Raw genomic sequence first — 11,702 nt, forward strand, 5'->3', positions numbered from 1 at the left:
AATATTACATGCCAGTATTTCATTACGCCAAAGTGTATGTGAATGCCTGTATATTCCCTATCACTTCCAACACTTTGAACAGGGGAATAATGGATCAGTGAATAGTATTAATAGCATGCTCTTCGCCGGGATGGACAACCTTTTTTAAAACCTCACATTCCACCTTAAGTAATCCCTACGCCATCAGTGCTCTGTGATTAGTAGGTGGGATATGGGTGGGAAGGGAAGGTTGAGAACCACTGCTCTGGACCCAATTGTGACTGAAATATTTTGCTTGAGAAAAATTGTCATTGGCCCATTTCCTTTGGAGTTAGGAAACTGTGCACATAACGAGTCAGTGAGGTACGATTAACACAGTGGTTTGCAAATCTTTTTATTTCCACTCACATACCACATGAAGCAATCCGTTACTAATCACAGAGTATCTATGGCATAGGGAATAGGGAATATTTAAAGTGGATTGTGAGGGTTTTTTAAAAAAAGGTTGCCCACCACTGCTCTATGCTATAGGTACAGTCTAATGTTTAGGCTGTTAACTGTCCCATTTTTGTTGTTTGTGGGATCTCCCAAAGAGCCAAATAATTGTCACATCTACCTACACAGCTACAATGACTCATGCCTGTGAAGTTCTTGGCGTGTGCCAAGGGTGAGATGGATCTGCTGGAGGTTGTGGTGAGTGCAGTGTGAGAAGGATCCAGTTGTAGCAGGGTAGGTTGGTTTGTGCTGTGGTGAATCCTCCAGAACTGTATGAAACCAAGGTGGGCAACCCCCATTCCTTGATGGAAGCCCATGTCATTCTCAATGGGGGTGGGGGAGTATAAGGAACTCCTGAGGGTAACTTTTAAGGGGGACGCAGATTGAAATCAAAACATATTTTAAAAATGTAATTAGTCAGAGAGAAGTACGGAAGAAACCTACTAAACTTGACTACGCCACTGGTGAGGGGGCCCATAAACTCTGAGCGGAGACCTAAGGGGGCCAGAGCTTAGAAAAAAAAGTTGAGAATGGCTGGTCTAACCTGATTCTGGTGGAACCATGTAATGATGCCTTTTGAGTTGCAATGACTTTTGTTGGTGAATTGGAACTCCAATTGACTAGATAGAGCAATAAATCTTAAGAATGGACCTTTCTGTGGAGCATATGAGAGCCTCGATTGACAGGTAGGACTCCCAAATTCACCTGAAAATGATCAGGCTTCATGGCAGTGGGAGAGGGATGGACAGAAGAGCTACTCTGGTTTGGCTTCACGTTTCTGAGTGTTGGGAGCTAATAGGCTGGTATCGAGATGTAAATCACCCTCCGCTCTTCAGTTTGAGAAGTCCACTCCTTATCTTGACAGAGGTATAGATACATTCAACACTAAACGTCAAAGGGCAAAGTTCATGTGGGCACGTTCCAAGTCTAACTTTGAATACTGGTCATCGCGCTTTCCCTTGGGGAGATGCATCAGCCAGCATCACCTACCTTAAGGTCGATCTCCCGCACCCACTTTATGACTCGCTGGTTGGTCCAGACCAGAGGATCCACATTGTGATTTTCACACCAGGCTCTTCTTTCATGTAGAATCTGTAACGGAGCAGGTCTGAAAATGAAATCCAAATGAACACTAAATATTCCCTCCCCCCCACCTCCACCAGCTACCCTTCAGCCCAGTCCAATCTTATGGTGGTGTTAAGATGGGGAAAAATTCTCTTTTGTCCTGTGAAAGGAAACCAAATCGGGAAGCACAACTTCTGTTCTTGGGTTGCAATGGGAGTTGGAACCCTCTCCTCAAGCAAAGGTGACTGAGATCAAGGATTATCGCAGGGTTCATTGAGGTTGATTAATTGATGTCAGGCATAGGCACAAAGGCTTTGCAACCGATGTAGGCGTTATGCAAGAGATCAACCTGAAGGACAAGATAGTCCTTGGGCTGAATGGCCTAGCTTTGTTCCTATCCTTGTCACTGGAGGCAGAGATATGGTATGAAAAGATGCACAGAGCCATTAACTTCAGGAGGGATTCATGGCGGAACTGTGGTGAAGCAGAATATTGACTTGCTTTATCTTCAAATGGGTTTCCAGGGTGCCCTGTCCACATTTTGTGCTGCTGAGGTTGTGGAGTCTGGTTCACTTCCCAGCCAATTGGGAATCTAGAGGCCAATGAGGAACTGTGGCCTGAGCTCACAGCTCATTCCTGTATCCACACCAATCTTCACTTTTAATGCCATGAACACGTGACCAGCCGATGTACGGCGATAAGTTCGGTACTTTGAGAAATGTGCAAAGCAGTCGAAACATCTCCTAACCATCATAAGGCCGTGGAATGTTCAAGTTCAAGTTTATTATCATCCAGTTGTACAAGTGCAACCTGACAAAACAGCTTACAGAACCTCGGTACAAAAACATGCAAACACACAACCAGACATAACACATAGACAAGCGATAAATAAGCAGTACATACATACATATCTAAAAATAAAAATATTGTTCAATTAAAAAGTGGAGTCTCAGAGAACCTACTATTTCCCTGATATTTGACATTACTATAACTATAACTCTCTGGGGGATAGAATCCCAGGTAGAATCCATGATCTTCCTTAACTCACCCAAAATCAACATTGTTCTCTTATTCAAAGCAAATCCTCTCTATTTTTAACACAGTTGTCAAAGTTTCCAAATATTCCTTCAATCATTCAGGTACTCTGTCCTCAACACTGCCCATTCACTTCTGACCCTGTTCAGAATCATGGCATGTCAGTTCTTTACACATCCACCCTGAAAGGATTGGGCTTTGCCTGAACATCTAATGCAAAATATACCAGCTTTGATTACACGTGGAGTATCTGGAGTGAGGATTTGTCCAAAGTGTGAAGGTGCTAGCCATTGAGTTACTGTTTAACCCACATCCAAATCTCTCCAAGTCCTCGACATTTCTGTCAACACCCAAGTTCGCAAAGAAGGGCAAACATTATCTCTCCAAACAGATGCTCGGATCCATCTTCAGTTTCTAGGATCCCAAGCAAGATAAAGCAGGAAAATTCCACAGCTTCCTCTTCACATTAAAATTCAATTAAATTTCCAAGTCCCCTCCTTAATCTCACAGTGTGGTTACACTGTTCGAACGTGTCAGCTGTCCCAGTGTGGAGACAGTGCTCGCAACATGAGAATCACCCTGTTCAGAGTTGGCCAAGGAACTACACAACAGTATTCAAGGTTTCAGATAAATTGATACAGGGAAATGATTCCATTGTGTGACTAATAAGCTGAAGGATTTATAATGATTACAGGACACAAGAGTTTGTTGGTATAAATTGTTGTTCTTTTTGCTTGTGTGGCACAGGAGTCGAGAGGAGGGGACTGCACCGGTCCAAACCAGAGCTGTGGCAGACATACAACTGGCCTCAGCACACTGCTCCTCTCAGGGGGACAGAGATAAATAAAGAAGGGATCAGTATAGGCTATGATTTCAGCACTCCACCCATTATTTTGTTGGGTAAATACTGTGGGCTCCGTAATTGTTCACTATGCCTTCTGGGAGGTGCTTGGGAGAAAGAGAAGGTTTTATTCTTTTATCAATGTTCCTTCAACCAGGTACTTTATGTACATGCATGTTTGTGTATGTGCATGTGTGTATATAATGCAAGCATGTCTGCAGGGAAAATGTGTGTATTTGTCTGTGTGTGGGCGCACATATGTGGAATATGACATGTGTGGCATGAATGCATTGTGTGTGTGTGTGTGTGTGTGTGTTTGTGTGTGTGAATGTGCGTGTGAGTAAATGAAGATTTTTTGATAATTCTTAGTGATTCCCATTCACACGCATTCCTTACCTCTCTGTCAAAGTCCCACTGCCGAAACAACTCAATTCCAAGCAGGAGACTGATCTGATGAAATCTCTTCGACACATTCAAATATTTTTCCAGATCCCGTTTGGTTAGTGAGTTCAGCATTCGGCCATCAATGAGGTGGTTGTGGAAAGCCTGGGAGTACTGCAGAAGGCCCACATCATTCAGCCATGCTTTAGCCACCCAGTGATGGTCCAGTTCGGAGGCCCTGGACAACCTGCGGAGATAATAACCCTTGCTGCGGTCACTGGCAGAGCTGGAATCAGTCTGGTATTCACATTTTAAAGGAGAAGGGTCAGTGAGCTCTACTGGCCCTTCCAATTGGCTGCCTCCTTCGGAGATTATGGGCAAAGTGTCACCAGGGGCTTGTGTGACCCACAATGCATTGCACGTGCAGCGCAGGAAACAAGGTCAATTGCCACCCAGGTTTGTGTTGACGTTCTCAATCCATTTCTGGGAAGGAGGGCTTGGGGGGTGGGGGGGAACTACAGTGATGGTGTGAGGTGCAGGTGGGGGAGCAGCAGGACAGAGGTGTAACAAGTTGTTTCTTTTGTGAACCAAAACCATGAAAGAACTATTCATTTTGGGCTAGAGAACAACCCCAACCTCTGAACAGTAGGACAGGCTATTGGGGTTAATTGGCCTCCTCTCCTTCCCATGTTTCAACGTCAGTAAATCATTCAAAAATATTTATCCGTATTTATATTAAATTATATCTTTATGTATATATTTGATTTATATTTGAATGTATATGTATGCACACCATGGACTGTTTTATCTGGTTGTATTTAAACCTGTACTAAAATGGAGCTAGATTTTAATCAAAGGGCCTGTGCCTTTTGGCACATCCCATAGTGCAATACACGTTATGGTACAGGAAGCATGACAACCAATTTGCACTCAGCAAGTTCCCACAATCAACAATGCAATAATGACAATGTAATCAGTTTTTTTTGTGTGTTTGTGTAATGTGGCATCTCTTCATCGTCATTGCCCAGCGGGACACCAGCAATGAAGCAGGGAATCTGCTGGAAACTGGCTCTGAAGGCAGGCAATCTCACCAACCAAGTCATGCAATTTATCTGCAGAAAGCATGTACGTTTCCGGTACTAAAAACAGATAGAAATGCTGGAGCAACTCAGCTGGTCTTGCAGCATCCATATTATTCTTCAAAGAAGGGCTTAGGCCCAAAACGTTGGTAATGTATCTTTACCTCCCATGGATGCTGAGAGACCAGCTGAGCTCCTCCAGTATTTCTGTCTGTTTTTAACACAATCACAGCATCTGGAGACTTTTTGTGCTTCACTCTTGTTTCTTGTACAGCAAGGCACAACCAATTGGGCCTTGCATAACAGGCACCTGGTCTTCTAGCTCCACTCCACAGTCTAACACTCTTCATCTGGATCTCCAGTGGGCCTGTGTTTACTCTAACTCCACATAAATGGCTCGTACCCCCATCCTTCGCAGGACCCCGAGTTGCCGGGCTGAGGTTCACGGCGTTACCTCAAGGACTCTGCTTACCCCTTCCCACACTCAGCCTCTCGATAGTCCTCGATCGCCAGCCGCAGCTTCCTCCGGTGCATCGAGCTATTCACTCCCAGGCCCACTTCCAAATCTTCATCGTTCAGGCTCAATAAGACCTGTAGCAGAAAGGAAAAAGCTTCAGGAAAAAGTGGATTGAACTTCAGTTTGGATTAAGCAGGGACTGGAGTGGGACAATAGTGTGGAGTCACAGGTCTTTGGGGGATGAACCCTCCCATCCTAACGTGGTTTGAATTTTATGGGACTCTAGGCATTTGGCTCCAAGCTAATAGTTGTGAATGACTAAGAAAGTTATCAGTTCAAGAGACCCTCAGGATTGGACAATAAATGCTGGCCTTGGCAGTGACATTGGAATAAAATCTGTATTTGAATTAGAGGATAAATTCTTAACTGAGACTAGAGCTGGCCCTCCTTCCTTCTCCAAGATCTTGTCTGGGCTGACGTCGATGGGATTTCCCAAATGACACCACGTTTGCAGAGGCCTCAGATTTCACCTTTCAGTACAAGCAGTTGGGGAAATTCGCTTGCAATTCGAGTGTCATGTTTGTTACATGTTGAAGTTTTGAACTGATTCCACAAGTCCTGTACCCTGAAAATTTTTTCTACAACTCTGCTTTCATGTTTGACAAGGAACACCCATTTCCTATTTACATAAATTGTGGATAAGCTGTTAACTCATCTACAGAACGTCAGCCACAAAAAAACTTAACTGCGTTGCCCTGGCTATTTTCCTAATCAATCTCCTACTTGAAAATTTACTTCTTGTTTTAAGGAGTGAGGAGTAAAAAGTGATAACGTTCCAGGATTAGAATTTCTTAACTGTTCTGACTGATCAATTTTTAGATTTAGACATACAGCGTGGTAACAGGCCAGTTCGGCCCACAAGTCTGTGCCGCCCAATATACACCCCATTAACCTATATCCCCCGTTCGCTTCGAACGGGGTGAGGAAACTGGAGTCCCTGGAGAAAACCCATGCAGACACGGGGAGAACTCCTTATAGACAGTGAAGGACTCAAAACCCGGGTGCAGTCCTGTTCGCTGGCGCTAACCGCGCCATCCTTTGGTAGAAGCGAATCTGTAGAAGTGACTGTTTGACAAGTTCTAACGTTAATTTTCCAACATATTGAAAGATGTAGAACATCATAACAGATGTAAAGGAAAGCAGTCTCTTGGGATCTGGTTATTTATACTGATTCAGTCTGATTACATTGGGTTTACATTCCGGAAATGTTAAAACAATCAGCAGGAACTCTCGGTTCAATCACTGTCTGGCAAAATAAACTAAAATTACACAAATTTCTGGAAAGCCTGTAGGATATTTAGCCCCCAGAGACTGAAGGGCGTAGGTAGACTTGGCCCTGATTGAGCATGGTTCCAACCAGTTTACACATGGTAGTTTGCATCCTTCCCAGGATGGGATGTGGTCTGTTCCTCCCAGGCTGAGCTGGTGGGGGAGGGGGGGGGATTGTGGGTTGGGCGTAAATAGGGGAGAGTTGAGAGTTGAAGATGGGAGTATAATAGCGCAACGCTGTTGCATTGCCAGCGATCGGGACCAGGATTCGAATCCCGTGCTGTCTGTAAGGAGTTTGCATGTTCTCCCTGTGTCTGCGTGGGTTTTCCCCATGGTTCCAATTTTGTCCCACCCTTCAAAATGTACTGGGGGTTGTAGGTGAATTAGGCGTAATTGGATGGCCGAAAGGGCCTGTTACCATGCTGTATGTCCACATTTTAAAAAAAATTAAATTTTTAAAATTACCCCAGCCCAAGTGAAGAAGGTGTTGGGTTGCACCTGGCTCCCAGAATGAGGGTGTGGAATAGTTTTGGCCACTAAAGTGCTGGGATTGAGTAACCAGCTCCAGTGAGAGATGGCGACAGACCTAACCCCCTATAAGTCGGGCGAAGGGTGCCTCACCCTAGAAGAGGGTATGGAGGTCACGGTCCCAGTGAGTAATGGGTTGGGATGGTCAGCCCCAGCGAGTACTGGTTTGGGGTTGTCTCAGTCCTTGTAAAATAGGTATTGGGATGCCTGACCAAGAGAGAGATTGTCGTGGTCAGGCCCAGTGAATGAGAGCATAGGCTGGTCCCATCCGTCAAAAAGGTTGAACGAGTTGGGTGGTGTCAGCGCCAATGACCTCAGGCATTAGTCAGCTGAACCCATCATTGACTAAAAGGGGCATTTAGAATGAAATAAAACAATAACATTGATACTGTGCCTAGTGCAACCTACATCCTTCACTTCTCTGCCTTTCCTGTCCTTTTCACTCTTCCTGCTTCTTGCACCTACTTTGTTGGGAGATTTCTCCACATTTCTAATCCCAGTACCTCAGCATAGAGGGTGGGAGGAGACCGGAGCACCCGGGGACAACCCATGCAGGTTACGGGGAGAACGGACAAACTCCTCGCAGACAGCGGCGGATTTGAACCCGGGACTCTGGTACTGTAATAGCGTTGTGCTCACCGTTGCCCACTTTCGGAGGCACTCTGTTTAAAGATCAGCAAAGTCTCTTCAATAAGACCCATCAACACCAGAGAACTGGACATGGCTGCCTTGCTTACTGCTTACAAGTATACCTCATTTTATGAATACTCACCTTGACTATAGCCTTCAATAGTAGTAAAATGGATCTTCGCTTTACGCCATTTTGGCTTACGAAAGGTTTCATAGGAATGCTCTACTTTTGTAAAGTACCTGTACACATTTAATGGGGTGTATAAGATGAATCGGATCATCATCATGTTTCAGTAAAAAAGGTTGCCCACCACTATCTGAAACATTTTAAAGTCAATTTGTAACCCTGCCCGTTGACTGCAATGTCTGGAAGCTCTGACAACTTCCTAAATTCCCTGCAGAAAAACTCAATAGGATTTACATCCCTATCTGCCAAGCATCTAATCTTGTTACACTGGAAATCTGATAGGGGCGCTTCTGTTACACAATGGATTAAGGACGTCAGTTTCTTTATTAAACGGGAGAAAATCAAATAAGAGGGTCCACCGGCAAATTTATCCGTAAAAGGCAACCCTTTATGCATTATTTCTCTGAATTTCGAGTGATTTTGGAGTGAAAGACTAACAGTGGGACGGTTGTACCACTACAATCAGTAATATACCGATGATGCTGTCAACAAAGGTGCCAAGATGGACAGGGGGTTGGGGGTCTGGGCGTGTATCTGAGTGTCTATGTGAACACCTGTGTATATGTGTGTTGGTTTTACTGTTAAAAAAATAAAATAGGAGCAGTGTACAAAGTTGTTTTTGAAGTCCAATAAATACATTTTGGAAGAAAAAGATTGCCCAGAGAGACTGAAAACTTCAGTCCCATGTCATTTATAAGCTATCAATTGTAAGCTAATGTGACTCGTCAGGTTTAGCTGAAATATTTACATCAAACAAGGGTGTGATGTGGAATGATGCCAAGACTTTATCTGGCCCTGTTGTGAATGAGCACTGGGTGAGAGATTAAGGGGACAGGATATAGGACTTTGAACATTTAAATCATCTTGGTAACAGAACAACCACAACAAAATACCAAACTTAGCTTCAAATTGGACACGCAGCCAACATTCTAAAGGTCTCATCCTACTGCGACAACACTCTCTTCTCCCTCCTCCCTTGGGGAAGAAGATTCAAGATTGGCGCATCACCAATTTCTTTCCCGCTACTCTTGGCAAATAATGTTGCCCTAACTCCATTCAAGTGGATGTCTCACTGGAACGCCATGTTTCATTCTGCAATACTCCTGTATGGGTGGACTGGAAGGCACACAAAACTGACATTTACACTGTAGCTTTGACACCTGACAATAAGCGTCAGCTTGAACTTGAAAATGTTCGGACTCAACAGTGAGCTCCCTTCATAGTGGGGGTGGAGGCAGCAGTAAGTTAACAATATCTTCTGTTCCAACCCTCAACTCTCCTGGGCCATAGAGGTGAGAGAAACTAGAGACTTCCTTCCCATTCCTTCTTCATCGGGCCTGTCAATCATTAGGCCAGAGATTGTGAAATATAACAAGGAGAGAGGGGGAGAAACCAGTCTTTAACATCACAGAAATAATAGGGGAATGCTTGTTCAACTCAAAATGTGGCAATGCTTTAGAGATGTACGTGGTCTTCAGTCAGAAGCAGATGGGAGATTCCAGCCTATTCGTGCTGAAAGAGCACTCATTCAAGCATGACCACTGCACATAGCAATTAAATGATCCGAAAAACAGAAATCCATCCTATATCACTTGCACTAAATGACTCAACTGACTCTGCGCCCATTTTACCCCTCTTTCCCTTTCACACAGCAAACTGCGTCAAATATTGGGAGGGGAGAACTTTGAAGTTCAACGCATGCCAGGTGTCCCGGCCTTCCACAAGAAATTACCTCTGCAAGGCTATCAGCGACAGCTGCAAACCAAACCATTCCTCCTCGAACCTTTGGACACCAGGCCACTGTGGCAGGGTGTGCATGCCATCACCTGCTAGAAAGCATAGCAAGCAACAGCGCATCCCTCTCAATGCATCCCACGCTCAAAGCAGGAAGCCAGCAGCACACACCATCTCAGGCACAGCTGCACTCACGGTCACCACCGCAGGAGCCAGATCGGCCTTCCGGAAGAGGGAACGGATGGAAGACGGTTGGCCCAGATGAACGTGTCCTTCAAGGCTGAGCTGACCAGCTTATGGGAATGTTCACAGATATATCCAAACACGGGCAGAAGAACCCAGCTTTTTCAAGAAGGCTATTACCACCCTGGTGATGAAGAAGAACATTAAGACAAGCCACTGACATCCTTTAACATAAGTTGCTTTGAGAGGCTGTTCTTGGTTTACATACACTCTAGCCTCCCAGCCAAGCCTCGCCTCTCTTTAACTCACCTATTGCCATAATAGGTCCATGGCAGACAACATCACCTAATCCGACACTCTGCCCTGCAACACCTGGGACAACAAGGCCACCGATATCAGACTACTATTCATTGACTACAACTCCACCTTCAACTCGTGGTACCTGAGCCTCAGCATCCCCACTCTGAAATTGGATCAATGACTTCCCACCCCCTATCCATAAGCTGTGGGTAGTTGGGGACACCACCTCCTCAACTATCACCCTCAACATTTGCGGCCCATATGGCTCTGTACTCAGCCCCCAACTATAGAGGTAGCCCTCAGCTTACGACAGGGTTATGTTCCTGCACTCCCACCGTATGTCAGAAAAAAAGCAAGTTTAAAAATGGCAGTGGGATCGATGGGGAACCGACACGGGGCTATTGGGAGAGTGCGGGGCAATGCAGTGGAATTAGTGTGGGCTCTGACAGGTGCTGTCAGGAGAGAGTGGGGCAGAGTGGGGACTGATACAGGGCTGTGGGGAGACACTGAACATTACAGCCAAGCCAAAATTCGAAGTACAGTATAGATTCTACCATCATAACTCCAAAAAATTGTAAGTAGGGACTATCTGTACTCCCTGAACACCCAATAACTATGGTCACACCTCTCCAAAACCATCTATAAATTCCTTGAAGACATCACCATCGTGGGCCGGATCTCAAACAATGACCAATCGAAATACAGAGGTTAATGCACAAAGATGCTGGAGAAACTCAACGGATCCTGCAGGGTCTATAGGAGGCAAATGTTTCAGGCCTGGGCCCTTGGTCAAGGTATGAGTAAAAAACGCACAGGCCAACAGCCAAGAGGTCCTAGGTGGACATGAACTGGTGATGAGACAAGCTGAGAATTGATCAGGGAAGGTGAGTAGCTCTGTGAATGCAGAGCTGGAGGAATGGAGAGAGAGGGATAGGGAAAGAAAAAAACCGGGTGGGAGCTGGAGCAAAGGAGGCATGGGGAGGAGGAATGGAGAGAGAGGGATAGGGAAAGAAAAAAACCGGGTGGGAGCTGGAGCAAAGGAGGCATGGGGAGGAGGAATGGAGAGAGAGGGATAGGGAAAGAAAAAAACCGGGTGGGAGCTGGAGCAAAGGAGGCATGGGGAGAAGAAAAGAGAGAGATGGGGGGTGGGGGCTAAGGGCACCAGAGAAATTGATGTTAACACCAACAGGTTGGAGGGTGCCCACTCAGAATATGAGGAGATGTTCCTCCAATTTGCAGAAGATTGAGTGACTAGTGACTTAGTAACTGGCTAACAACCTCTCCCTCGATGCCAGCATTACCAAAGAGAAGGTCAATCCTCTGAAAGAGGAATGGAGCTCAGTGTCCTGTCCACAGCACTGGTGCAGAGTTGGAGAGAGCAGACAGCTTTAAGTTCCTACGTAAACGTCTCCAGTGACCTGTCCTGGTCCAGTCCCCGTCAATGCAATGACGAAGGAGGAAGCTTGACTGTTATGTCTC

At 45.4% G+C, this 11,702-nt stretch overlaps 1 protein-coding gene across 15 annotated transcripts in view; it reads right to left on the reverse strand.

Moving 5' to 3' along the window:
* LOC138754543 (kazrin-like) overlaps positions 1-11,702 on the reverse strand; it is a 539,176-nt gene that overhangs the window by 34,079 nt on the left and 493,395 nt on the right. For all 15 annotated transcript variants that reach the window (XM_069918950.1, XM_069918949.1, XM_069918946.1 and 12 more), the window contains 3 exons: positions 5,348-5,466; positions 3,812-4,043; positions 1,465-1,566 (listed from right to left, as the gene is read on the reverse strand). In XM_069918950.1, the coding sequence (XP_069775051.1) occupies positions 1,465-1,566; positions 3,812-4,043; positions 5,348-5,466 (453 nt within the window). The remainder of the gene's footprint in view (positions 1-1,464; positions 1,567-3,811; positions 4,044-5,347; positions 5,467-11,702) is intronic.

This window comes from Narcine bancroftii, chromosome 2 (assembly GCF_036971445.1).
Source record: "Narcine bancroftii isolate sNarBan1 chromosome 2, sNarBan1.hap1, whole genome shotgun sequence".
Lineage (NCBI taxonomy): Eukaryota > Metazoa > Chordata > Chondrichthyes > Torpediniformes > Narcinidae > Narcine > Narcine bancroftii.